Here is a 25,708-nt window from a genome sequence, read left to right on the forward strand (position 1 = left end):
GGTTCCACAAATAGTCGCTTTCCCGTGACCGCGTCTTCTTTTTGCACAGCTAAGGCGCAATATTGATCAATTTGCTGCTTTTGGAGCAGACCGGAACAGCAAAATGTATAGAATGGTGCAATTGGATCAGCTGGAACACCACTGCACGCCGGAACTAACTATAGAGCTCCCAGTTAGGGTCAAACTATAGACCTGACCTGCGTGAACTTTCACCAGAGTGCGAAATCAGTTGCCATAGTCGGGCATCAAGGCTGCCCACACCACACCCGATATGAGACAGACTACTATAGAGCTTGTGCGCTGCCTCTTCTGGTAAGAGGACGAACCTACAGGAAACCGCAGTTGCACTGCCCACATCGACCCGACATGGGGCCAATTGATTGTAGTCGGATACAACTTAAGTCTGCAGTGAAGCTCCACCCACATTCAGGACCGGCGAACAGAATTCCTCCATGACAAATAAGTAGTCTGTTGTTAAAACTTCTCTTGCCACCTAAACAAGAAGCTAATCACGAGAAAAAGCTATAAGCTCTAGAATTTTGATACCAGGCTTGTTTAATAAAGTCGAGCATTAAAACGCTGATTTCGTTTACTTTTGTGACTGCAGAGTAATACATTTTGCCACGGACCCCAGTGTTAACTGCTGTTTTTTTTTTTTTAAGTTGTATCATACTACAGTAATCTCACTTGGCCGCCTACGTTGGCATGAAGTGGACCCCAATGTGGACTTCCTACATTTGCTTACTGCTTACTCTCACGAAATGTAGACCCCTGTGGGTCCCACGTGAGCAGTTGGGGCCGGGTCAGCCCCTTCAATGTTTACATCTGCCTCCTAGAGGATTGTGCGTGAGAGCCAAAGTTGGCTTGTCCCTGCCAAACCCGCATCTGTCCCGTATCGATAATGGAAGAGCTAACAGACTTGCAAAACAGACTTTCAGCCTGCATGGATTCCAAAAGTAGATAGATTGGTGGCCAGCCTACACTGGAAAGACGTTGGCCCAAGTTGCATACCCTGCATCAGCCGACATGGGCACCCACTATGTTCTCCGTCACATAGCCTACTTTGTGCCCCAAGGCTATGAACATCAGCAACATTGATATTTGGGCACTAGCACAACTTTAAAAAAGCATGCAACAGCCCCTGTAGCTCACAGACATGAAAAAAATGTGTACATCATACACACATGAAGTTGTGCACGCAGCTTCCCACGAGGAGAACGGTTGCCGCCAAGGATGCTCAAAATTAATGAATTTCTACATAAACTAACCACTGCCACTATCTGGACAGCAAACTAGTTCAAAAAGCCAGCAGTGTCACATACACAGCACTGCCACCCTGTTGCTTCCATGAACAAAATAAGCCGGACACTTCGTGGCTGCAGTGTCTTCAGAACAAAGGAGACGAACACGCAACGCTAGCTTATACTGAGACTGGGTGCTTGATATGTTTGCTTGTTTGTACAACTGACATTCTAGTGCACCTTCTGTCCCAAATCTGCATTGATATTACCTGTAATAATTTCTCATTGCAACAGTTCAGATGTTTTGTTTTTGAACTGCCATTCAACACACTACAGATGACACATGATACAAGTCTTTATTACCAGGGTCAAAAAGGGAATAAACAGGCACAATAAGGAACGTGGAGTGTCCATCACGGGGTATGGCAAATACATAAATACACAGCAGGCTTTAACTGCTCTCTCTGTACATGTGATTACATGAGAAAAATGACAACAAGAAACAGAACAAAGATGCAGTATCCCAAGAGGATAGAGATAGTGTGCTTTTCAATGCCTTGCACCAGTCTCTACTTGTGTCCACTTTCCTATGGCAAATGCATCATTCAGCAATTACTAACACGGTCATACATTAACTCTTCATGACTTCGCACCTTTTTTTCTCTTTTTGTGCAGTGATCTCAGCAGTTAATGCCACAAGTCCCAGGCCTCCTTTAGCATCCGCAGCATAGATAAGTGCTTGGACAGGTGCTGCCGTCCACGTATGTAGCTCGCTGCAATAGCAGACATTTTCATGGTGGGTTGCATGGTGGGCACTGGTTGCACCTCTTGATGATTTTCACCGGCATGCTATTCATGCTCGTATCTTCTCACCAATGGCAACTAAGAGTTGCTCGGAGGTCACAGTACCAGCACTGGTATCTTCACGCCTGCTCTTCAGCCATTCCACGCGGATAGCTTCTTTCTGTACATTCTCCATGAACAAATGGAGTTGGAATGGATCAGCCAGTTTGTCAAACACTTGTTCCCATAAAAAAACAAAAGCCTGGGCCAGCCAGTCTTCAAGGGAAAGATGTTGTAGGAGGGCTCAGAGGAGGTCGCTTGGGTTCCTTAGATGTTGAAGAGGGGTTTTTTTTTTTTTCTCATTCCCGCCCACTGCTCAGTGACAGTTTCTTCAATGTTGAACCTGCTGAGCGATGACTGCTGCACACTGTTTTGCGCCCTCTCCGTGGATGAAGTTTTCGTGAAGACCGTCGACTACCTTGACTTCAACCTTGCCCTCACAGCACTGAAATAGAAACAGGAGGAAAATGAAGCATGAAGACCAAAAATGGAAAGTGATAAACATGCAAAACGCTCTATAGCTGAATAAAAAATAACCAATTTTCATTCTGCAACCTAGCATGAATTACCGTTTCTTAATATCAATGCCAGCAGATCACAGCATTTGGTTCATCTTGCTCTCCTGTCATGGTTTTCTTGAACTAGAAACCATAAAATCGTGTCACCACAGTATTTTGTCCATAAGCCATGTTTTTACGCCTTTTGGAATGTCTTGCGAATGTATCCATTAATAACTTCAGTCCCACACCAACAGGTCCTCTGGCTGACATGCTAAAAAAGCCAAGATCGAGTCACCACTGCCAAAATGTTCTAAATAGAAACTACATATTCAGACTGATCAGCACGGATCACAACTTAACTTCTTCGAATTTCCTTTACATTCATAAATTCTTAGTGCTTTCGGACTTCTCTTCATACCTGCCTCATTGATCTGAATTCCATATTCTGTGAATGCTGTACGTTCATAACAGTTTTGCAGCCAAAAAAGTGCCTATAGTGCTACAATCTACTAACACACTCTGAAGCAGAAACCAGAGTGCTATCTGAATTACTGCAAACAGTTCCTGAAGCTCCTGCAGAATAACGACTGCCAAGTGAAAAAATAAACATCACAAAAAATTTCGCAATCGTCCATATATAAATTATGTGAAGTGTGCCTGCTCACCTCTGAGAGGCCATAGTCTGCTGGCAGCTGTCGTGCCATTTTTCGGGGCCTGGATGCCTTGACGAGAACGACATCCCCGTGGAACTTTGCGTGTGGCTCGTAGTTGGCACCGGCCTTGAGGAACTCGTAGAAGACTCGTGTGGCCGTGGCAACGTCCTTGCGGCTAGGCCGCACGTTCGGGTAGGCCTTGAGGAGGATGTCGGTGGCCGCCTCCTGCTTGGCATCCCAGTTCGGGTACTGGTTCATCTGGCTACGAACCTGCGCGGCAAGGAAGGATTGGATCCAGTTTAAGAATTGGGACCTCATGTGATTCTTGCAAGAACATGCTCTCCAATGCAACCAATACTAACATTAAACAGAGCTTTCAGCGCTGACTTCATACCCAGTTAGCATTGAACTCCTGGGGAAAAACAGCCTACAACTGTTTTTTTTTCATTCAGCACAAAACTCCCGAGAGGAAACTATATTTCACAGTGACGCTTCTGTGTAATAAACCTTGAGAGTTCCAAAACATAATGTTAACCAGGCACTTCTGTTATGCAAGGAAAGCATTTCTAGTGACCTCTTAACAAAAATTAAATATAACCTTTCCCAAATAAACTCGGAAGCACGTCGAGTTCTAGCTGAAAAATAACTGCAGCTCCAGCTATAGGATATACCGCAGCCAACCACCCAGAGGACAGGTACTACAAAATATGTTGCCATTATTTTCGGAGCGGCATATTTGTGAAAAGGTCTCGTTTGTTTTTGTAATGCTGTACACAAACATTCTTTATCGTACTGCCCAGGTATGAACACCACTTGGCATCACTCTCCCTGGAAGGAACGTAGAAAGGTGCACACCTCAAGGAAATCAATGTCGAGGTACTGCATGAGGAAGGCACAGAAGAGGGATGACTCCTCCTCGTCCTTGCTGTCGGTGAAGCGTGACTGGTGGTGGACCGTGTGCACTGCCATGTACCGTGGTGCACCGTCCAGGAGGGTCAGGCTGGCCACAGAGGCCCCGGCGGCCTGCAGCTGCACTGCCATCTCAAAGGCGACCGTGGCGCCGAAGGAGTAGCCCATCACGTGGTATGGGCCCTTGGGCTGCACTTCAACAAGTTTCTGCAAAGGAACAAAGAGAAAAGTTATGATGATGATGATGATGATGCGAGACATTTTGTGCTATCTGTTGCTCACCCAAGACATTATATATCAAGACTGCAGTTGCTAATAAATGTCAATAGTTTATCCATTTTATTATAACAGGTCTCTTTACAGCATATGGCTTTAGGACCTCTTTGCATGAATAATCAGTGTATACATGCATGTTTCACGTATCCCAAGGAAATAAAAAACTGCTTTTTTTTCTCAGGTTCAGGCAGCTTGGTGATCTGTGTAGCACATGTTTAAGCAGCTTAACCTGGGCATGCCATGCACATACCTGGATGTAGATGGAGGCCATCTCCTCGATGGAGCGCACAGGAATGTCTGGCGTCCTCTGGACTCCGACGGCGCGCACGGGCAAGTGTGACGCCAGCTCGGAGAGCCCGTCCACGTGACCCTCGATCGGGTGCATGATGAACACAGGAGAGGCTCCCTTGAGGCCGTTCATCTCGACCAGAACCTGTTCTGGCACGAGCTTCTCGACCAGCGTCAGCCGCGGAACTTCCGACACGTCCGCAGACTCTGCAAGAGCAACCGGACAAGATTTGAAACCCTTGTTGGCCATGTGCTTTCTCTGTCTTTTCATTACTTAATTCTGCTCTTCATCAGCATAAGATCATATGCTGGCAGAAGGGCAGCATACATACTATAGAAGTAAAGTTAGGAAAGAAAAAGTATCTTAAATGTGGCAAAAATACAGGCGGAAGCCATAATAAGGGTGGAAACCCTAAGTAAAGTGATGAGCCAAAGCAATGAAGTTAAGTTTGCTGCGGGAGGGGTAGCATTCTCAGTGCCAGAATAGAGATAACCGTAATAAATGTATTGGGCCTTTATCCCAAGTAACAGCACCAGAAGAGAATCTGAAGAAAGGAAATCCACAGAAATGGTCTCAGTTTAAGTTCATGCCCCAACCTCCCCGCGACGGAAGGTATGATAAGCATGGAAAACAAAAGACAAAGAAGTGCACACAAGACACCATACACGTAGGATGTGCTATAGCGGGTCTCTGGTAGCACTAATTTATTCGCCCTGCAGGGGCTTGGTATCCCTTGTTAAACTAACTCGATCCATGATGACAATGACTCAGTCTTTGGAAAGCGGCAGAGTGCACCAACAGAGCAAAACATTGAGCTGAAAGAATAACAAGGAACAAACACTGCAGTTTCAGACATTAATAGTCTTATTCCACGAATTAGGTCACATGGGATTGGAGGGAGTCCACGAAGGAGTAATTTCTAAGCGGGAATGACATGATCCCACGCAGGAAATGCTGAATCGAAGCGATTCGTTTACAGCGACAAAGACATGACTCAGACCCGGCAGCTCTAAACGGAGCCGCAGAAACTGGTCCCACCCCTTGCTTCTTACCTTCAGCGTCCTGCGGTGCGGCCGCAGCGTTGTCGGATGCCGGTGCGCCTCCAGCTCCGCCACTGATCTCCCGCAGCCGGTTGATGGTGAGCTGCCGGATCTCTTGCATGGACAGCGCCAGGTCGTAATCTCGCTCGATGGTCTGCTTCACTTCGACGCCCATCAGGGAGTCCATGCCCAGCTCACCGAGGCTTATGTTTGGGTTCAGGCTCGATGGATCTTTGACGCCTGCAGGTGAGGGGTGCCAAGAAAAAGATGAGTGATATTAAGCAAGAGAAAGAAGCACACTATAAAGAGAACTCAAATAATTGTCGAACCCCTTTAATGCCCTGCAATTTCATTTCACATCTTTAGAGCATGGATTATGAGCTAAATATCTCTCATATTATTTAAAATAAGGACTCCATCATAAAATTCCTGTTCATGGTAGTTTGTAGTTTTTACTTCACGATGTATCAACAGCCGATAATGTGAGCTGGGTACAAAAGGCAACATTGCAAACGAGCATTTCAATTGTAAAATATGTGGTCAAAGTCACATGCTCACAAGCAAACTAATGTTGTATGGGTTCTATCTAGAAAGCAGGCTGTGCAAATATAAGGGGTTTGTATAGGCTACCATGATCTGCAACCTTATTTTGGATCAGGAGGGAGAGGTTACAACAGAATGTGTACCAGTTAAACAAGCAATGTGTATACTGCCAGCTCTGCATTCAAAGGCGGGGCTGATTGATGTCAAGGATACAACAACAATGAATCTCGAAACAGATCGATAAATATGCGACCCCAGTACCCTTTCCGGCTCAAAATTCACAACACGCGGCTGTCCTCAAGAATCGAAAAGCATGGGAAATGGGGCTGCGGTTCCATACCGTAAAATCACCAACAAAGAACAGAGCTCACTCACCGAGGATGTGCGCGATGGATTGGACGAGGTCGTGCTTGCCCTTGGCATCAGACTTGGAGGAGAGGTCGGCCTTGACCAGGCTTGAGACGACCGGGTGGCTCTGACTGAGGAACCGGTCCATCACCGCCATGCACGAGGTGATGCGCTGGGGCAGGGTGCCGCCCACCACGACGTCGGCACCCATGGTCTCGCGGAGCACGCCCACATCGCCAATGGCACCCCACTGGATGGCCACACCTGAGAGGGTGTCAAAAACTCATTTTTACATCAATTCTTTTTTTTTTTCTAACTTCTGAAAGCATTCAAATGCCACTCAATGGCCTGTATTGCATTACTGTGCTGTTTCTACTCATGTGTAGCATTCTACTGGTCTCCTAGTTTTCTTTCCGGCTGTCATCATGAGTATAGAGCAATAAAATGGCACCATATCACGGCTACGCCGGTTGCCCTCGGTGAAAGCGAAATAACAAAGTGCTTTAGCGTTCATCTGCCACAGCTCTTTGAGCCAAATTCCATGCTGAATGAAAGTCGTTTATCCTCACAAGCTCGACAGTGCCACAAGCGGATCCTCAACTACCGCACCTGTTGAAGGTGATACCACTGGGTCAATGTCTTTATGTTCCACTACCTACATCCCTTTACACCAGCACCACACTGTAGTTGGCTTCAACATTCACAAAATAAAATTCGGTACAACAGAACAGACATTTTCAAGGGCTTGTGGTGAGATAACCAGCTTTCCGACAGTAAGCGCTCATCACGAGTGGAGAAAAATCATGCCCCATGCTCAGGCTATGCTTTCAAATGCAGCGACTGGGTTACGCCTAATGTACTTGCATCTTATTCTCAGTGAAACTTAATTTCTGAAAATAGTCCGAGGACCTTATCGCCTAGACTTTGAAATCACAGCAACAATTTTCCGAAATGCATGCATACTGTGTCACAGATGTGGTACCAGTACATGAGCAGCGAGAATTATAAACCCACCAGGAAGTCCATCAGCAACTCTGCGTTCGCAGATGCGCTCCATGACGGAGTTGGCGTAGCCGTAGTTGGTCTGTCCGGCATTGCCTCGACCACATGACACTGACGAGAAGACCACAAAGTGATCAAGCTCGGGGCACAGCTTGCGAGACACTTCGTCCAATCGCTGGGTGCCGTCCACCTTGGGTTTGCACACAGTCTCATAGGCCTCTGGCGTCTGGTTCTCGAGTAGAGCGTCACGAAGAACCTACGGGGAAAAACACAGATTTATATATTTATTCGGAAGTTCTTACATTCCTTGAAGGACAAACGCCCCTTTCATTCATCTACTATTAGCGATGTCCTGGCTCAGTGATGGCGACCACATCCCCTAAAATATGACTCTCTGCCATCTCCTAGTACATGTGCTTTCTCTTCGAATCAATTTTACTACATTTACAAGATGTACGTTTGTCATTTCGCTTACGCCGCTTTATTAGCGCGAGTTTCCTAACACTCGCCCTGCACACGGAGGTGAAATGCAATCCCCAAGAGTGTTCCCAAGGACGCATCAATGAGACGTGCTTACCATGGCCAGGTTGAAGATGCCACCTACTGGTCCGATGGTCGCGGCCTCCTGGATGATCTGTCGGGCGCCCTTCTCGGTCGAGGCATCGGCCTTGCTCACAAGCACCTTGGCACCGGCGTACTGCCACCGGTAAAGGCAGAGCTTCTGGTAGCCCGTACGCACGCCCGACCGGGCGCTGAGCAGCAGCTTCCGGCAGCCGCGGGCCACCAACCAGTCGGCGAGCTCGAGGCCGAAGCCACCCAGACCACCAGCGATCACGTACGACTTGTGCTCGTAGAAGCAGGTGCGGGCCACGGCCTCGACGGTGAGCGGCAGGGCAGGCGTAGTCTTGCGTGGAGTCTCCTCTGGTCGGACCTGCGGGCATTGAGCGCGTGTCGCAACGTTAGCAGTTGCATTGACAATCCAACATCGTATTGAGAAATCACTGTTAAAAGATGTACGTCGCCGGAAGAGAGCCGAGTAAGCTGCGGAGCAGTGAAATGAGATCTGTCTACTATCCCCAGTACTACCAGGTTGGCTGAGCTTTGCAATTCAGAAAAATCTGGAAAGGGGTCGGCAGCTGTTTTCAGAAGTTAAAGAACCAAACTGTGACATACATTAATTGTTAGTGTCTATCTCAGGGAGTAGCAAGCAGATAGTTTAGCTTATTGCTCTGTGCTCAGTCAGCTTTGAGTTATTCCAAACTGGGTGACAGACGTCATGAATATCAACCAACAGCACCCATCAATAAAACTTTGCTGGCCCAGATTTCATCAGTGTAATCATAACAGCATTACTCTATGAAGCCCGCGATAAACACTTAATGCTTCGACGCTTTCAAGCCAACACTGAGGAAAGCTTGTCCATTGGAGTAGCAAAAATACAGGCGTTTCAATAAACTGATAACTGTATCTCACGGCCGCGTAAGTGAAGTTTTCAGAAAAATAAATCCACCTCGTCAACGCAGCATATGAAAGAACTGAGAAGTAGCAGTATCCAGGACAGAAACGCGGCTTAAGAGGGGCATCTCAACTCACCTCGAGCACCACTTTGCCCATATGCTTTCCGGAGGCCATGAAACGGAAGGCCTCCTCAGCTTGGTCCCTTGTGAAGCGGATGGCATCCAGCGGCCGCACGGCTCCCGAGGCGATGCCCTCACGCACCAGCTCAGCAACGCGTCGCTTGTCAGCAGCCACGAACGGGTCATCGCCAAAGAGCGCGTCTAGCAGGATGCCGTGGAAGGTGACGTTCTTGAGGAACACGGACATGCCCAGCGGGGAGTTCTTGGACAGGTCAAACTTGCCGATCTCCAGGAAGCGGCCATGCGTGGCGAGGCAGCGCACGCTGGCTTGCAGCTTCTCCTCGGCCAGGGAGTTGAGCACAAGGTCCACGCCTGTTAGTGGACGGAGGAGGGGCAACAAATCCAGCATAAGGAATAATCTGTATTGGCTATGAATTTTTCAGTGTATTCGTGATCATTCAGGCTACAGTATTATCTTTCAGGCACCCAACTGCAGAGGGCACAGAACAAGCAACACCTCTAGAGCACGTAAGACCCCTGAAACTTGCAAACCGGCATCCTAGTTTAGGCCCACAACGACATTTGCTACAGCTTTAGTCCACAGCAACGCAGAACTGATGAGGCATGACAGCATTCTGAGGCCTCTATCAATGCTAGTATTTGTCATTTCCGTAAAGAAGAAGTGAACTCACCCCTGCCCTTGGTCTCCAGGAGGATGTGCTCTTCGAACGAGAGGTCGCGCGAGTTTGCGAAGTGGCGGTCTTCTAGCTGAGGGAAGCGTCGCTTGAGGAATTCCCGCTTCTCCTTGGACCCTGATGGCAAAGGGGAAAGAAAGACAATGTGACAGTGCAACAAAGCAAATTCTTTCACTGCATAAAATAATTGCTTCAAGCACTCATCTGCTTGAAGTTTAAAAATTTGCATTCAAAGCAAGGTTTTTACTGAGAGAGTCAGCGTGCCGCAAGATGCATACGCGGACAACTCATAAGCCTGCCAACAAATTATTTTTTATATATAAAAATAAGTAAAGGGCAGCAATTTAGATGAAGCACATTTAGTTACTGAAAGAACAGCCGAACTTGCTAATGCTTATCAGAAAACTGCAGATTTCCATGAACATATCAGCAAAATTAACACCACCATACACAAAAAAAGCACGAAACACGTGCCGACTAATGCAGGTTACCGCACAAACCAAAATTACGAACCACTGCTTTGCACTTCTGGTGGTCAAACCTTCTCAAACATATGGGGAGTGCATCTTTTACCAAACTCTAAAATGCTTCCACCCTCCCATCATTTTACAAGAATCTTCATTCTCTCATAGAGTGTGCGTCACTGCTCAACGCTTGACACTTACCAACAGTGGTGAACACAGTGCATCCGATGGAAAGGGCAATGGAGATGGCAGCTTGTCCGACGCCTCCACTGCCGGAGTGGACAAGGATCGACTCTCCTGGCCTCATGTTTCCTCGAACCAGCAGTGCGTAATAGGCGGTCGAGTAGGCCACGGGAACTGTGGAAGCCTCCTCCAGGCTCCATGCCTCAGGCACCTCCCACAGGAAGCCGGGATCAGCAGCCACGGCCGTCGCCATGCCCTGAGCGGACACTGCTCCCATGACTCGGCGGCCCTTGGGGTCACGGCCAGAGAACTCCAGACCCAGGACACAGTCGGAAGCGGCCAAGTTTCCTGTGCATCGGACATAAAAGACGCGATCATAAGTCACTCCTTTTTCCCACTTTTGAAACAAGTAATGGAAGTCTATTAAAGACACCACCTTAACGTACACATTATATAAATCTCCCTTGTAAGAGTCACAGCAAAGAGAGTTACACGACTTCCTTATTGAAGCTGTATCCAAATTCTGTTATCTGTAACCCTTGCGAGTGCGACCCACGGATGCCGAGTGAAATCTGTCAGGAGTAGGGAAGAGTCATCGCTTGCGCCAAAACTGTGTCATAGGGGACAACGATGTGGGTATGTGTATTCGTTGACATTCCTGAAGCATCGAATACTTAACGTGACCGCAGAGCAGCTAAAAACTTGGGTCAACAGAGATCTTGAAGAGAGTACTCACCAGGCAGGGCATCAGGGGGAAGCTTTCCAGTGGCAAGCATGATGTCACGGAAGTTCAGTGGAGCATAGTACACGCTGCAGAGGACTCCGTCGACGCCGCTAGATGGAGATGCATACCGGAGTGGAGACTCATACCACTGCAAGCTGGACAAGTCGCCGCGAGTCTGGACGTTCAGGAAGGCGTACTCGGTGGTCGTCTTAGGAGCTCCATCTACCAGAAAAAAATTAGGCATGGAAAAACGATTAAGCAACATGGGAGGAGTAGGCAGAGGGTAGCGAAGATGCCTTCCAATTCGATTATTCTCAGAATTGAAAAAAAGCAAATGATATGCCACTAAAATCTCCCACCTCTACTACTAACTTGCACGCTAGTTGAGTCACTTCCAATATGTTGAATTCAGGAATCAACGACAAAATCAAAACTTTGTTTCAGGGTTTCCATTAAGTTCAATCAGCTGCACATACTCACAGTTGTCTTCATAAGAGTCAAGCGGGAGAGCCACGCACACTTGAAAATCATGGCGTGCATCATTTGGTTCACCTGAAGTAAACTGTTGCGCCCTCTACGTCTAGGCACTATCTTAACTCAACCCACGTACAAGCTGAAAGTACAATGTACGCAGACTGGCATCCGCTTTTCTTGATCTAGCTACAAGCTTCTTGACTGCATTTTTTAAGAGCAGCATGCCATCATTAGCCAGCCTACAGGCATACTCACCAGACTGTGTGACCAGGTGCCTGTAGGAACCCCATTGTCCATCCCTGTAGATGTTCATCACCAGGTCTCGCTCCAAGACGTCCTTGTACGCTGGGTTGCTGGGGCTGAAGTCTGCGACCTTGTTTGATCCCTTAGCACTGGCATTGAACACGCATCTGCCAAGGGCCAAAACAAATAGAAGCAGAACTTGAGTGACAGATCTCCCTTTAATGCTCCTGAAGTAGATTCGCTAAGTTGAAAATGAAAATCCTTGCGAAATGATAGAGCCACACATCCAATACCCATGGCTTTCTGTCGTTATTTTGTCAGTTGTAAGATGCAAAAGTCGGCAGTTGCAACATAGCCAGCTCGATCGCAACTAAAGGAAGTCATCATATGCGGAAGTCAGAATAATTTGTTATGAGAATCGGTCTTTCTGTCTCAACTGGGCCCAAAGCTCAGCTAATGAGGCATGTACAGTTAAGAGGCATAGCACTGGATTGTTAAAAACTAGCTCTAAATAGAGCTTGCAGTGATGAAGGCAAATGTGACATGAATAACAACGCTGGGTGATGCAGGCCCGAACGTAGGCAACTGATGTGAAACAAATGAACACGGTTCACTGTTCTCACCTCACATGGCTTCCCCCAGTCTCCTGTCGCAGGCAGTTGGTGAGGCCCACGACGCCGCTGATGGCAGCGTCTTCAGCAAGCAGCCAGATGTTCTCTCCAGCGGGCTTGCTTTCATACTCCAGCGCCTTGGCCTTCAGCGACTCAACCCAGTCGAAGCCAGCGTTCTTCACCTTGATCACCTCTTGCTTGGCCGCGTCCACGGGCGTCGCCGAGGTCTTCCTCAGCAGGAGCAATGTGGAGACGTTGTTGGACTTCAGACCTACCAGACGGAAGCCACGGGCGCGGAATGCCGCCTCCACAGTTTCGCTGGCGTGCACCCTGAGCGGAACCTTGCCAACAGTCGACAGGAACATCTCGGCTGGGGTTAACGCGGTCCGCTGCGCGAAAAGCACGAAGCCGTTCTCCTTGCACTGTGCAGATAGTTCATCAGCCAGGGTCTCGAGGCTCTTTGAGGCCTGTCCAGCGACGCCGCGAAGCACAATCAGGTCAGCCTCGGGCAGCCCATTCTTGGAGGCATTGGCTGGGTCCCAAGCAACAGTCCTGGTGCCTTCTGGAAGCTGCTCGGGCACCAGCTTATCAGGCGACGGGTGGGCCACGGTGTACTCTGTCTTCAGCAAGATGTTGGACAGGTGAAGCAGCTCGGACACCCAGGGTGCCATGAATATGTCGCTGCCTTCACCAGCCAGCTCCAGGACTCGGATCTTCTTGACGCTCGTGTTTTCGACGACTACGTCAAGGATGTGTCGCAGTGGGTCTTCTTCAAAGAGAACCGTGTTGAGGAAGTCCTTCTCGAGGTCCTCCTTGTGGGCGGCCAGCGCTGACTGGACGGTCGACACCAAAGATGATGCCGAACCGTTGGCCTGCTTCTGGATGGCAGCCAGCACTCGCAGCAGGCCGTGGTTCTCGGCAGGATTCTCCAGGTACCTGTTGAGCACCTGCTCAGGCGCCTCGCGGAAGCCATTCATGACGTCAGAGATCTGTGCCTTGTTCTTCCCGCACGACTCCAGGATGCGCCTGGCAACGCCGCAGCACACCTCGACGTACTCGCGCACACACGCCTCACGCTCGTTGCGTGCCGCCTCGTCATCCGAGTACGGCACGAACTGGTACTCCTCGAGGAATGGAGTCTGCTGTACAGCACGCCGCGGGGCTATGCTGGCTTTGAGACCCCGTATTTGTACGCCACCGGCGCGGCAGGTGTTGAGGTAGCGGTCGAACACTACATCCATGCCTGCAAGATGAAATAGTGGGATGAATGACAATTATTACTTTTGAAACTATGCAGATAATACAATTGCCTTAGAGAACTTTTGGCCTGTAGCCTAAAGGAGAAAGGTAGCATGGGGTGAGCTAGTTGTTTCACGTTGGCCCAAGGGGCGCCACCATTCGGAATGTTTATTCGTCCTGGTTTGATGTAAGCCCCTCTTAAGTCAGTCACAAACGACCCAGGAGTGAAAATGCTATTGCATTTGTATTCAAATTCTGTGATGGAGGATGGAGTAACTATTGTCCTCGGTATTTAGAGTCTTTAGCGTCTTCGGCCAGTTGGAAACAATTTATCTGGCAGACCTCGCATGCCATTTTACTACTCCCAGCGCATTTCCGGCGGGTTGGCGAGGAAGCTTCAGCTTTAAAGCTCGCAAATTTCACTGTTTCAAAAGCACCAAGTATAATTAAAAGCTATGAGGGTATCTCACGTGAGGCCACTTCTGCGTCCTTCCCATCCTGGTAGGAAAACCAGAATTGGGCCCGAAAAGGGCTGGTTTTGAAGCACACGTTAAGCGTTGCCAAGTGGCGACGAATAAAAGCGGCTTGCCGCTTCTAGGAATAAAGATGCTTACCGGCATCTCCGACTTTCTCGGCCACCTGCGCCTGGACTTCGGGGTCGACGCGGCATGACTGTATCCTCACAGGCAGGTTAAAGGTTCGCATCGGGTTGCCCAGGATGCTGAACTGCAGCATGGTGTCAATGAAGGTCACCCAGTTGTCCTCCCACCGCAGCTTGCCATATGGCTCTGTCAGAGGAGAGCACACAAAGAAATGTGCGTTAAGTCGACTGCTGACCTGTACATCTGAAATACTCGAAACTTGTACACAGCATGCGCAGATGGCCATGAGTGGTTCATGTTATAGGTGACCCGGCACTAGAACAAGTATGCAGACACTCACCACTAGCTGCGCAGTGCCCACTTCTTTCCTACCCTGCTACTTTATAACAGCGCCCCCCTGAGGCCCGCATGTGTGAGGACCACCTGGTTTAGATGACCACATTCTGGCAGCAATCGCTGCCCAATCCACCACGTTATTTTTCACTGACCACTAGCAGGCAAATGCCGAGTGTGTGATTGTGACTTAATAAAATATCAACACCCAACTAAGGCCCATATACCCTCATTTATACCAGTTAAGTTTCCCTAGTTATTGTATACATGCACCCATATACAGCATAACATGTTCCCATATACTTTAATACAGGTATAAACCTCTGCATACTCTGGAACGAGCCCTGTATGCAGCTTTAATAACAAAACTATCAGTGGATTTCCTGCTTTACAGTTCGACGCGGGTATGAAGTACACCTTGGTCTCCTTATTGTAGCTCAGCGCAGTGTGTTTTGTCGCAAACCTAGAGGCAGTGAGAGATGTGCATATGTACCACCACTGCACTAGGTAATGATTGTACCAAGGTTAGAAAACTGTTCAAAGCGAACTCTGCATCAAATAAAGTCTAGAGTACTAACTGTGCAGGTCTGCCTTGAGAATTCCCTGAAAGCCGCCGTAGTACTCATAGCCACGCAGCCTGAGCTCCTTGTAGATGTCTTCAGTCTCGAGCTCGTAGGCCACTGTCTCGGCGGGCGTGCCCGGCGGCTCCTTGTCGAGGAGCTTCTCTCCAGGTTCGGCCATGCGGATGCGACCACTTGCGGCCACAGTGCCGGCCTCGCAAACCTCGAACTCGCCAGAGGCTCGCATGATGTTCACCAGGAACTTCACAGAACCTGCAAAAGGGCCAAAGGCAGTTCACAGCGTTTAGGAATCTGTAAAAAAATTGGTTTTGGGGGAAAAGTATCTGTCTACAGCGCCCTAAGAGAACTTTCTTTCTTCTCTCAGTGCCTCCTTTATCCCTTTCCCAAATGGCATGGTTCAGGTGTCCATGGATATGTGAGACAGGTACTGCTCCATTTCCTTTCCCCAAAAACCAATTTATTTATTTATTTATTATAAGGGATAAAGGAAGGACCGAGAGAAGAAATGAAGAAAGGGGCGCAGCCACAGGACCACCTGGGTATCTTTAAAGTCAACTGACATTGCACAGCACACGGGCGCCTTAGGATTTTTCCTCCATCAAAATGCAGCCGCCGTGGTCTGGTTTGAACCCGGGTACTCCGGATCAGTAGCCGAGCGCCCTAACCACAGAGTCCCCGCGGCGGGTGTTAGAAATGGGCCCAGTTCTGTTTTGCAGGTTGGTCACCACGTTTTTTTTTTTCCTTGGGAGAAAAAAAAGGCGCTCAAATTTACCGAAAATGCCAGAACGTTTTGCCAGGTGATTGTGATTCCATACTAACATCACCATAGTGAAGAGATCGCAAAACTTTCGTATATTGAAGTATTATATCGGCAATGGAAAATTGCTTATCAAGTCATAAAACCCCCAGAAATTATGTTTGGGAGCCAGTACGAATCTGCCATAGAGGAAATGTATCGGTTTCGTATGACACATCCAGCGCTTGTGTGAACCCCGAAGCACCAAAGCTATGTCTTTTGCCATCGCCAATAACTGAAGTTCCGTGTCCTTCACACAGGTTTTCTCATACCTGCGGATGCCCTCAACAGCGCACGTCACATATCACCTGCACGTGCCGATGCATAATCCTATTATTTAAGAGCATTATTCAAACACGGAGAGAGGCGTAGCTATTAGGGAACAACATGGCACTCCCTCGCCTCAATGCCAACTTACGCGGTGAGCCCAGTCTGCAGAAGCAATCTTGAAAGCGCATTCCCTTCCCCAACTGCAAATTCCCCTGCGCGGTAAACTCACCGCTCTTGGGAAGGATGGTGGCTCGGTGAAGGGTGACGTCCTCGAATACCACGGGCACCTGGTGGTACGGTTTGCCAGAGCGCTTTGTCAGGGACTTCCAGGCCAGGATCATGTAGCCAGTGGCCGGGAACAGCACCCGACCGTCGAGCTGGTGACCGGCCAAGTAGGCATCGTCTTCGTTGGCATCCAGGTCTACTTCCACGACCTCTTCAGACACCTGCCAGAGAGGAGACATCCAATTGAGAGGTGAACGTGATCCTTGTTGTGTGCTTTCAAGCACTCATCTGGCTCTTATCTGAGCCCACATTATTGTTTTACGTAAGGCGACCTGTTATCTTATATGAGCAACAGTCGCCTCACTTCCCATTCATAAACCCACAGCTATTTTCAACAAGTTCCCGCATGACTGCAACTTCTCCGCATTTCTACTCTGCTGAAATACTAAGCAACTGTCACGCACCTGTGCTGAAGTGGAGAAGTCGTTCCACCCAACAACAGTCCACTGCTGAGAGTGGTCCCAGCTGACCAGGTGCGAGATGTTTGGCGTCCCGCGAGGCACGGGGAATGGCACTGGTGGGTACAGAGGGGTCAGGTCCAGCTGGACTCCCAGAGTGTGCAGCTTGCCCAGCGAGCTGAGGAAGAAGGTTGGGTTGTCCGCGTCGCGCTTCATCAGACCCAGGCAGCTGGCACCGGAGCCCAAGGCGCGCCTCAGGATGGCCTGCAGGAGGCAGTGTGGCGCGATCTCGACCACAATGGCGTCCTTGGGCACGTGCTGCAGGGCCTCGCGGAATAGTACGGGCGACAGCAGGTTGTTGACGTGGTACTCGGCCGAGCAGCGCTTGGCAATGGGCTCGTGCCAGCGGCTCTCTGGCACCGACGAGCTGATCCAGCGCTCAGTGCGGGGCTTCGATTGCGGAACGACCTTTCCGAGGGCTTCCTGGAGCGAGGGCCCGATGCTCTGCATGTACTTGCTGTGGAAGGCCACGTTCAGTGAGTTAACCTCGCGGGCAAACACGTTCTCAGCCTTGAGCTCGGCGACCAGCTTGGCCACAGCGTCGGCGGGGCCGGACACGGTCACCGAGTCCTCGGCGTTGTGGCATGCAGGGATCACGCCGCCGTGGCAACGTTTCTTGGCCTCTTCCCACGTCAAACCTGAAAAAAGAAGGGCGATATTCGCGCCATAATTCTTCTAACCTCAATCATCTTCTGCTTGTGGCACTCTTATGGCCGTCGCGTAACCAAACTAAGCCAGATATCGCAAATTGCTCAAATTAATAAAAAGAATCCTATTTACTTCGCAGACCTTAGAAGACTCAAATGGTCGAAGTCTTTCTGCCTGAACAAAAGAAAAAGAAAATGGCAACAATACAAACATCTGAACCTGACCGGTCGCTATGACAACTAGTGAAGATGAAATAGGAGTAAACTTTGTGATAACAAATCTTGATAAATTACTGGCCATAAGTGCTACGAAACTGCAAATGGAAATCTTGATGTGCACACCTGAGAATATGATGAGCAATGGCGCACTGTAAGCTTTGCAGTAATTCATCAGGAGCGATGAAGACGAACTTTACGCTCATAGGGTGAAGCAATACTCACCGACGGCGGCCATGGCTCCCTTGGGCAGGTTTCCCAGCTCGACGCAGCGGCCTCGCCAGTAGGCGCAAAGCACAGTCTGCTCTGCGGTGAAACCGCCGTCGGCATAGGCGCACCCAATTTCACCCACCGAGTGGCCCACGATGCCATCTGGCTGGACACCCACAGCGCGAAGCAAGTCTATGAGAGCCACCTGTGAGGCAAAGTAGAGGGAAAACATGAACAATACGCAGATTTAACCATCCGTAAGCACAGCCTTGATGCACTGCTATATCAGTGCTATGTGACGCACAGTGAATGCGCACGTGCCTATTTAAAAATGCCGACGGCGACAATGACGCGCAAGGCAGGGACGGGCGCCTAACTGCTATCGCTGTAAAACAGCAAAGCCGGAGTGGGATACAGGACTTGTTTGGCCTGCGGATGTAGTCCGCAAGGTAAATAATTCCAGTGTTCAAGGTTTCAATGTACTGCACACAATGATTACCATCTGTCACTGGCACTGCTGGCAGTGAAGTGACAGTACCTGGAAGGCAGAGGACACTTTCCAAACCGTTAATTTTGTTTCCCCTCACTGAACATTGCTCAAATAATGGCTTCACTAAATGTCGGTCAGAGGAACATAAAATGGCAAAATCGCAGGCTAGCGCATGGAAGGCGCATGCAGCATCATCGTGGTAGTCTGTCGGCATCATTATCGACGAAGGCATCAGTATTCACATCATAAAGCACGTGAACTTCCGTTACAGTTTCTGATTTCAAAACTGACAATCAGGTAAGTGATACTTTGATGCTGCTTTAGCCCACAGAAAATATGCGCGCTGCCATTTATTCCTAAAGTGGCACATGCTTTGCAGCCCAAAGTGACAAAAGCACTACAAAGCCTTTTTACCTGAATGGCTGCAATGGAGACGAAAGGTGACACCATGGTCTGGTTGTCGGCATTGTCGCTGGTCACCAGGTCGATAAGGTCAATGCCGAACTGTTTAAGCAGCTCGTGCGACTTGTGGATGGAGCGAGCGAATATGTCGAACTGCATCATCTGCCGGGCCATGCCGTTCCACTGGCAGCCCATGCCGGTGAAGACGAACCAGAGGGGCCTCTTTTCGAACGGACCTTGTTCAGCGACCTTGACGGCTTCCTTGTCGGAACCGTCGACGGGAACAACGGCGAAGCCCCGGAACGGGAACTGCTGCAGGCTGGGTTGGCCGATCTTGTTTAGAAGGGCATACGCCGAGTCTGGGTATGGTCCCTCGGCTTCTACCCGGTCCAGGGTATGCTGCATAACAGCACCGATGTCAGCGTATGGATGCAAACCTCGTTATAAGCCCATTTTTTTATGTGACGAAACAAATATGTTCATCTCGAAACAGGAATTCTTTACTTCAGAAAACAGGCATGCATGACCAACCGAAACTATGAAATAAGCAATCAACTCAAGTTTACGATTCTGCATGCACACCATATTGCTAACCGTTAATCAACAGAAGACCCAATCTGGCCAGGCCATTACATCTTGTATATTTGTATTACATCTTGTATACATTACATCTTGTATACAGAGCACTTGCTTTGCAGTGGGGCTCTTATGGAGGATTTTGTTCATACACTTGCCGCAATGTGCAGCTATATATGGAGGTGTGGTGGTTACGTTGCTGTGAGCTGCAGGCTGGGCTGGCAAATGCTCCTCTACAAACACCAGTTGAAGAAGAGCAAGGGACTGGAATGACTTGTTAAATGCCATCGCGGATCAGATCAACTGATCGTCATTCAGATCGTCCATCGAAGAAATGTACTGCAGTATATTCCGCCCCCTCATGTAATACCCCTTCAATGGGGCCTTTGAGGTACTAATAAATAAATAAATAAAATAAGTAGGGTGCAAAAGTTTGTTACTTTCTTTACCACAGCATGTCGCTATATAAGCGATGCTCTGTCTTAACTCTAGATGTGGAAAAGTCAAAGTGGCTAGCGGACAGGCGTATGTGGGAAAGAATAGGACTATTTGTTCTGCCAAAATGACCTCTTCTAACAGCGACTGAAACATGGTGAAGGGGGGGAGTGGGGGGGGGGCATGTTTAATGCTCGAAAGCACAGCGCACTCACAGCGAGCGACTCCTTGTTTCTTCCGGCCATGAGAACAAGCCTGGGCAACTCTGGCTTCTCACGCGGAATGCTGTCCACGTGCGGTGCAGGGTTGGCCTCCAGGATGGTGTGCACGTTAGCACCGCCGAAGCCGAACGAGTTGATGCCGACCAGGCCACCGGGGAAGGGCGTCGCCTTGTGCACCACCTCAATGGTGCCGTCGTGAAGTGAAGGGATGTTAGGGTTGGCCTCTGTGAAGTGCAAGTTGCCAGCGATGGTGCCGGTCTCCATGGCCAGGATCACCTTTGCCATCGAGCAGACTCCTGAGGAGCGGAGAGAAAGGACAAGATGGTTTTAGCTGACGCCAGTCACGCCTCGAGCCGTCAACAGTTAGTGCCGGGAGCTAAACTAAATCCCACCAGGCGTGCACCGAGTACTAAAGGCAAAAACAATAAGATCGAAAAGAAACAGCACATCGAGCCGAACCTTTGCTTGTCTTTCCAACTGAATTGTAACAGCAAACAGCTGGAAGATTTAAAGGAGAAGGAATAGCTGTCTACTACAGCAGGCTGGCAAGAGAAAAAAAAAGAGCGAGGGAAAGTTGATAAAAGCCTGCACTGTTTTCGTGCTCGCAGGCGATAGCCTCACGGATAGCACCTTACGCGCGCTGGAAAAATAACCCAACACTCTCAACAAATCTCATTCATCTTTATAGAGGAATCCGGTTGGACGCTAACAGATTATTATGAACACTCAAAGAGAAAGAGGAGGGTGCAGGTAATTAAAATTCCCTGGGTGATTCGCTTACCAGAGGCACCCTCGGAGTGTCCCATGTTGCTCTTGACTGAGCCAATCTTGAGGGGCTTGTCACGGCCAGGCTGGCAGAAGACGTTGCTGATGGCGCTCAGTTCCTGGGGGTCGCCCACCTTGGTGCCGGTGCCGTGGGCTTCGACATAGCCCACCTTGCAAGGGTCTACCTTGGCCTCTTCGTACACCTCACGAAGAAGCTGCTCCTGGACCTTGCCCGATGGGAATGTGATGCCTGGAACATGCACCAGAAGCCGTTAATGTCCATGCCTCAATTCGATGAAAGTTATCCGATGACACCCACCACAATACTGAAAAAAATGCTATGTGTGCAGAGAGCACGAGCAACACAACACTTCTGCTTGTGATGGTGGCGAAAATATTTAATTCACAGTTTGGGAGACGGACTGATGTGGTAAATGAATACAAACATGGTAAAAACGTTCTACAAGTAGAACTTGCATTAATTCTAGCACAAGCCGAAATTCTTGTGCATGATCCAAGTGTTTAAAAATAAAAATCTCTGTCATTATTACTATATGAATTAATATAATATGTATGAACGTCCACAGCAAACTCACCTTCGGTCTTGTAGCCGTCTGCGTTGGACTTGACGTGGATCAGCTTGGCGTAGATACGGCGGGCTTCGGTAGCTCGTTGGATGAAGAACACGCCCACGGTTTCACTTCGTACGTAGCCCTTGCCTGCATCCAGGAGATGCTCATTCGTCAACAGCATTTCTTGAGTTTGACGGAGTCGTCGTTAAGCTGGCTCAACATGCACCCAAACTGCTTTGAGATGCGTACACATTTGGCAAGTGCGAACGACATTTCAGACAAGCTTTTTCTTCCAGTGCCCTCTAACAGCTGACAGTTCCTGCAGATTAGTAGTTTTTGGTCCACGCTGCAAGCTATAGCTCGCATTGCTAGTGCACGTTAAAGCAAGTCAGCACATGGCCGGACAGTGCACGTGGCCGAACAATGCACGTGGCTGAACAGTCAGAACAGTATACTGCATACAGTCCATATGAACCTTTTGTCCCCTAGGATTTACGAAGGTAAAGGCATATTTCTAACTCACCGTCCGCGTCGAAAGCCTTGCACTTTCCGTCTGGCGACAGCATGCCTAGGCGGAAGAAGTTGAGGGAGGTGGTGGGCTTGAGAGTGAGTGTGCTGCCACCCACTATAGCTGCCTCACACTGTCCGGAACGGAGCGCCAGCATGGCCTGGTTCAAGGCCGTCATCGTCGATGAGCAGGCCGTGTCGACTGTGAAGCTCGGGCCTGCCAAATGTGGAGTCGATGGATGCTAACAGTCAGTAAACAAGTCCATTCCACGTGGAACCGTTTCCTGTAGCTTTTTGAGCATTGCGCCTAATGGCAGTTATATGCTACAGGCAAGGCGAATGATAACAGTGTACACCTTTTAAAATAGTTTTTTTTCCTGGAAGACAATTAACACATCCCCATGCCATTGCAGAAAGTTAAAGGGGCGTTTGAGCTTGGCTTTAAAATGCTTGCACTATGCAGAGTACAGGCCGCCGAGCGTCCGTGCCACGTACGACACCTCAAAAGCGAGCGGGAAATTTACAATACGTTTTTAAAAATTCCCGCTTTCGCACCTCGCGGCGACGCGCGGTGCCGGGCTTTCGCGCGAAAACCTGCCATACGACGTCACATCGTGCAAGTGACGTCACCAGCCGGGGATTATCATTGGTTCACAGCGCCAAATTCTTTCAGACGTCACGCGCTACCGCGGCCGCGGCCACTCAGCGCGCGCCGCAGGAGGCGGAGGTAGGGGAGGGGCCGAGTGATTGTAGCCGGCGGAGGAGCGCCGCCGTTTCGGTGTGCAAGAGGAGAGGAAAAGGCGCGAAGACGCGGAAGTTCAAATTTTGTCTGCATATAACTCAGCTTCCACAAAACGCATTAAAAGAATTCTTGCTGGGGGATAATTATGAACCGTCGTCTTTTAACATCCCAGACATATCGCACCTTTATCGAGACCCCCTTTCTGGGTCCCGTTAATGGCCAATTACATTACCAATTGTTCGAAGTCAACGTCTATTCGCGACGCCAACCAGCAACCGCGTCAATCCACGCACCGTTGAAGTCGAGCGAGTAGGAGATGCGGTTGGAGAACATGGCCCGGCAGCAGCCGACCAGGGCGTAGCCGTCGATCTTGTCCGTGTCCACGTTGAACGCTTCGTCTGTCTCGGACTCAGAGGAGCCGATGAAGACGCCGATCTTGCGACCTCGAAGGGTCGCCGGGTCATAGCCGGCGTCCACGATGGCCTCGTACGATGTCTCCAGGAACAGCCGCAGCTGGGGGTCCATCACGTGCGCCTGCTTGGGGTGCACGCCGAAGAACTGCGCGTCGAACTGGGACAGGTCGCGGATCTTGCCCAAGCGCTCGGGCAAGCCCAGCAGACCTGCGGGCAAAGGCAGGTCGTTGAGGCCAACCGTTATAGTATTGCAGTCAAGACTGATTGTTTTCTTTGTTATCCTTTCTGCAACCAGGACAAGAGTCCCCACAGTTTCCTTTACAGCATCGGCGAATTCACGTTGTAGGAGGCAAGAGATGCCCCATATCCTTGAGAGGTGGCGCAGTAGAGCGATATAGGAATTTCCATCACTAACTCGTACCCCCGCCACAGTCTCCAAGCTCAAGTTACTCAGCTCTTTGGTTTGGTCTATTGAGGTTTAACGTCCCAAAGCGGCTCGAGCTATGAGGGACGTCTTAGTGAAGGGCTCCGGAAATTTCGACCACCTGGGGAATTCTTTAGCGTGCACTGACATATGGCACAGTACAAGGGTGTCTATAATTTCGCATCCATCGAAATTCGACCGCAGCAGCCGGAATCGAATCCGCGTCTTTCGGGTCAGCAGACGAGCGCCATAACCACTGAGTCACCGCGGCGGCTAATTACTCAGCTGTGGGAAAGCATAAGAGCTGCCCACGCACGAACACTGCGATATTAATTAATTCGCCTATTGCAACCACAGTTTTAAAGCACTTCTGTTGGCTCACCTCTCGTGACCCGTTTAAATGAAAATTAAACCAAGAACCATTTTTTCCTATTCCGTCTACGCTTAGGCACCACAATGAGCTGCTCAGCAAATAGGTGTAATCACTGCTTGAGGCATACGGCAGGCACCACACGGGGTCTGAAGAGGCGAGGAGTATAGTCAACGGGTTCGTTACGACGCTGCAGATACGAAAACCGCAGCCGTCGCAAATCGGCGAACGCTACTGATCCGGAGTTCCCGGGTTCGAACCCGACCGCGGCGGCTGCGCTTTTATGGAGGCAAAACGCTAAGGCGCCCGTGAGCTGTGCGATGTCAGTGCACGTTGAAGGTCCCCAGGCGGTCGAAATTATTTCGGAGCCCTCCACTACAGCACCTCTCTTTTCCTTTCTTCTTTCACTCCCTCCTTTATCCCTTCCCTTACAGCTCGGTTAAGGTGTCCAACGATACATGAGACAGATACTGCGCCATTTCCTTTCCCCAAAAACCAATTATTATTATCATTACGACACGCGCGCGCTAGAGCTAGGTCGCATGCATACCTCGTGGCCAACGTGTCTCATCGTCTGTGACCAGGTCCACGCCCGCGTAGAGTTTTTCCTTGAACTCTGCAAGGTGGTCTGCTTGCGGGAAGTAGGCCGAGAAGCCAGTGATCACAACGTCTTCGTCTGTCATGGTTATCTGCAAGGCGAGAGGAGAACCGCCAAAAACAAGGTTAGGGATGTACCGGCAACAACAAACGAGCAAAACGCGTCAGGCGTCGAGCCATGCCCGCCCGCAGACGGCAACATTTTCTTCCGCCGCGTCGTGTGCCGCAGCATATACAGCAGACGACAAGAGGAATGTACAAGTAAGCGATTCCGTCACACGAGCAAAGTTTTACCTGCCACGTCTATAGGGGCGCAAAAATGCAATAATTGGCACTTTGATCACTATCAAGACCACGCGTCAAATCGAAGAAACCACTGCCACTGACCTGCTAGAAACAGATGAACAGTTAAATCTCGGTTATAGTGGGCTGTTGGAGTGATTTAGACCACGACGCTACAGAGCCAGAACAATCTCCGACTGCGTTTCAGTCGCGGTTGGCTTAGCAAACAAGCATCAGAACCTACAGTCTAGTTACACGCCGCTTCTCGTGATATGGCAGGAGTGTATACAGAAATAGTCTGCTTTCACATGACCGTACCGAACGAAGTGCAGCGTTAACGTGACACAAAGGTCACCGCTGTTCTCCAACCACCTCTGCGAACCGCATTCATGCATCAGAGGCTGCCTTCACGAGAAGGCTATATATAAAGCGATACCCAAGCAGCACTAGGTAAGTGGCCAAATACTGGAAATGGCTGGTCTCCCGCTGGCCCTTCACAGGACCGGTGTTTTCCGATGTATATCCAATATTTGGGCCGATTAGTTCTGCTGCTGGGGTACAGCTATAGACACGCTGCAACATAATGTACGGTCATGTATCTGTCAGCGGCGGTACCGCAACCGAGGCCGCGTTCGACCCTTGGAAAGCTCAAAACAAACC

The 25,708-nt window shown here is 49.5% G+C and overlaps 1 protein-coding gene across 2 annotated transcripts in view; it reads right to left on the minus strand.

Annotated features, from left to right (window-relative positions):
- Positions 1 to 1,578: 1,578 nt before the first annotated feature.
- LOC144100891 (fatty acid synthase-like) overlaps positions 1,579 to 25,708 on the minus strand; it is a 57,926-nt gene continuing 33,796 nt past the window's right edge. For both annotated transcript variants that reach the window (XM_077633802.1, XM_077633801.1), the window contains exons 2-27: positions 24,720 to 24,858; positions 23,256 to 23,582; positions 22,237 to 22,437; positions 21,738 to 21,860; positions 21,158 to 21,391; positions 20,371 to 20,672; positions 19,157 to 19,543; positions 18,268 to 18,457; positions 17,126 to 17,817; positions 16,666 to 16,882; positions 15,368 to 15,622; positions 14,469 to 14,642; positions 12,628 to 13,858; positions 12,017 to 12,171; positions 11,300 to 11,509; positions 10,582 to 10,911; positions 9,914 to 10,033; positions 9,238 to 9,593; positions 8,222 to 8,575; positions 7,657 to 7,900; positions 6,670 to 6,906; positions 5,764 to 5,991; positions 4,673 to 4,917; positions 4,093 to 4,353; positions 3,250 to 3,507; positions 1,579 to 2,529 (exon numbers count right to left, since the gene is read on the minus strand). In XM_077633802.1, coding sequence (XP_077489928.1) covers positions 2,416 to 2,529; positions 3,250 to 3,507; positions 4,093 to 4,353; positions 4,673 to 4,917; positions 5,764 to 5,991; positions 6,670 to 6,906; positions 7,657 to 7,900; positions 8,222 to 8,575; positions 9,238 to 9,593; positions 9,914 to 10,033; positions 10,582 to 10,911; positions 11,300 to 11,509; positions 12,017 to 12,171; positions 12,628 to 13,858; positions 14,469 to 14,642; positions 15,368 to 15,622; positions 16,666 to 16,882; positions 17,126 to 17,817; positions 18,268 to 18,457; positions 19,157 to 19,543; positions 20,371 to 20,672; positions 21,158 to 21,391; positions 21,738 to 21,860; positions 22,237 to 22,437; positions 23,256 to 23,582; positions 24,720 to 24,852 — 7,578 coding nt within the window. In that variant the 5' untranslated portion in view covers positions 24,853 to 24,858 and the 3' untranslated portion in view covers positions 1,579 to 2,415. The remainder of the gene's footprint in view (positions 2,530 to 3,249; positions 3,508 to 4,092; positions 4,354 to 4,672; positions 4,918 to 5,763; positions 5,992 to 6,669; positions 6,907 to 7,656; positions 7,901 to 8,221; positions 8,576 to 9,237; positions 9,594 to 9,913; positions 10,034 to 10,581; positions 10,912 to 11,299; positions 11,510 to 12,016; positions 12,172 to 12,627; positions 13,859 to 14,468; positions 14,643 to 15,367; positions 15,623 to 16,665; positions 16,883 to 17,125; positions 17,818 to 18,267; positions 18,458 to 19,156; positions 19,544 to 20,370; positions 20,673 to 21,157; positions 21,392 to 21,737; positions 21,861 to 22,236; positions 22,438 to 23,255; positions 23,583 to 24,719; positions 24,859 to 25,708) is intronic.

This window comes from Amblyomma americanum, chromosome 8, assembly GCF_052857255.1.
Source record: "Amblyomma americanum isolate KBUSLIRL-KWMA chromosome 8, ASM5285725v1, whole genome shotgun sequence".
In the NCBI taxonomy this organism is placed as follows: Eukaryota; Metazoa; Arthropoda; class Arachnida; order Ixodida; family Ixodidae; genus Amblyomma; species Amblyomma americanum.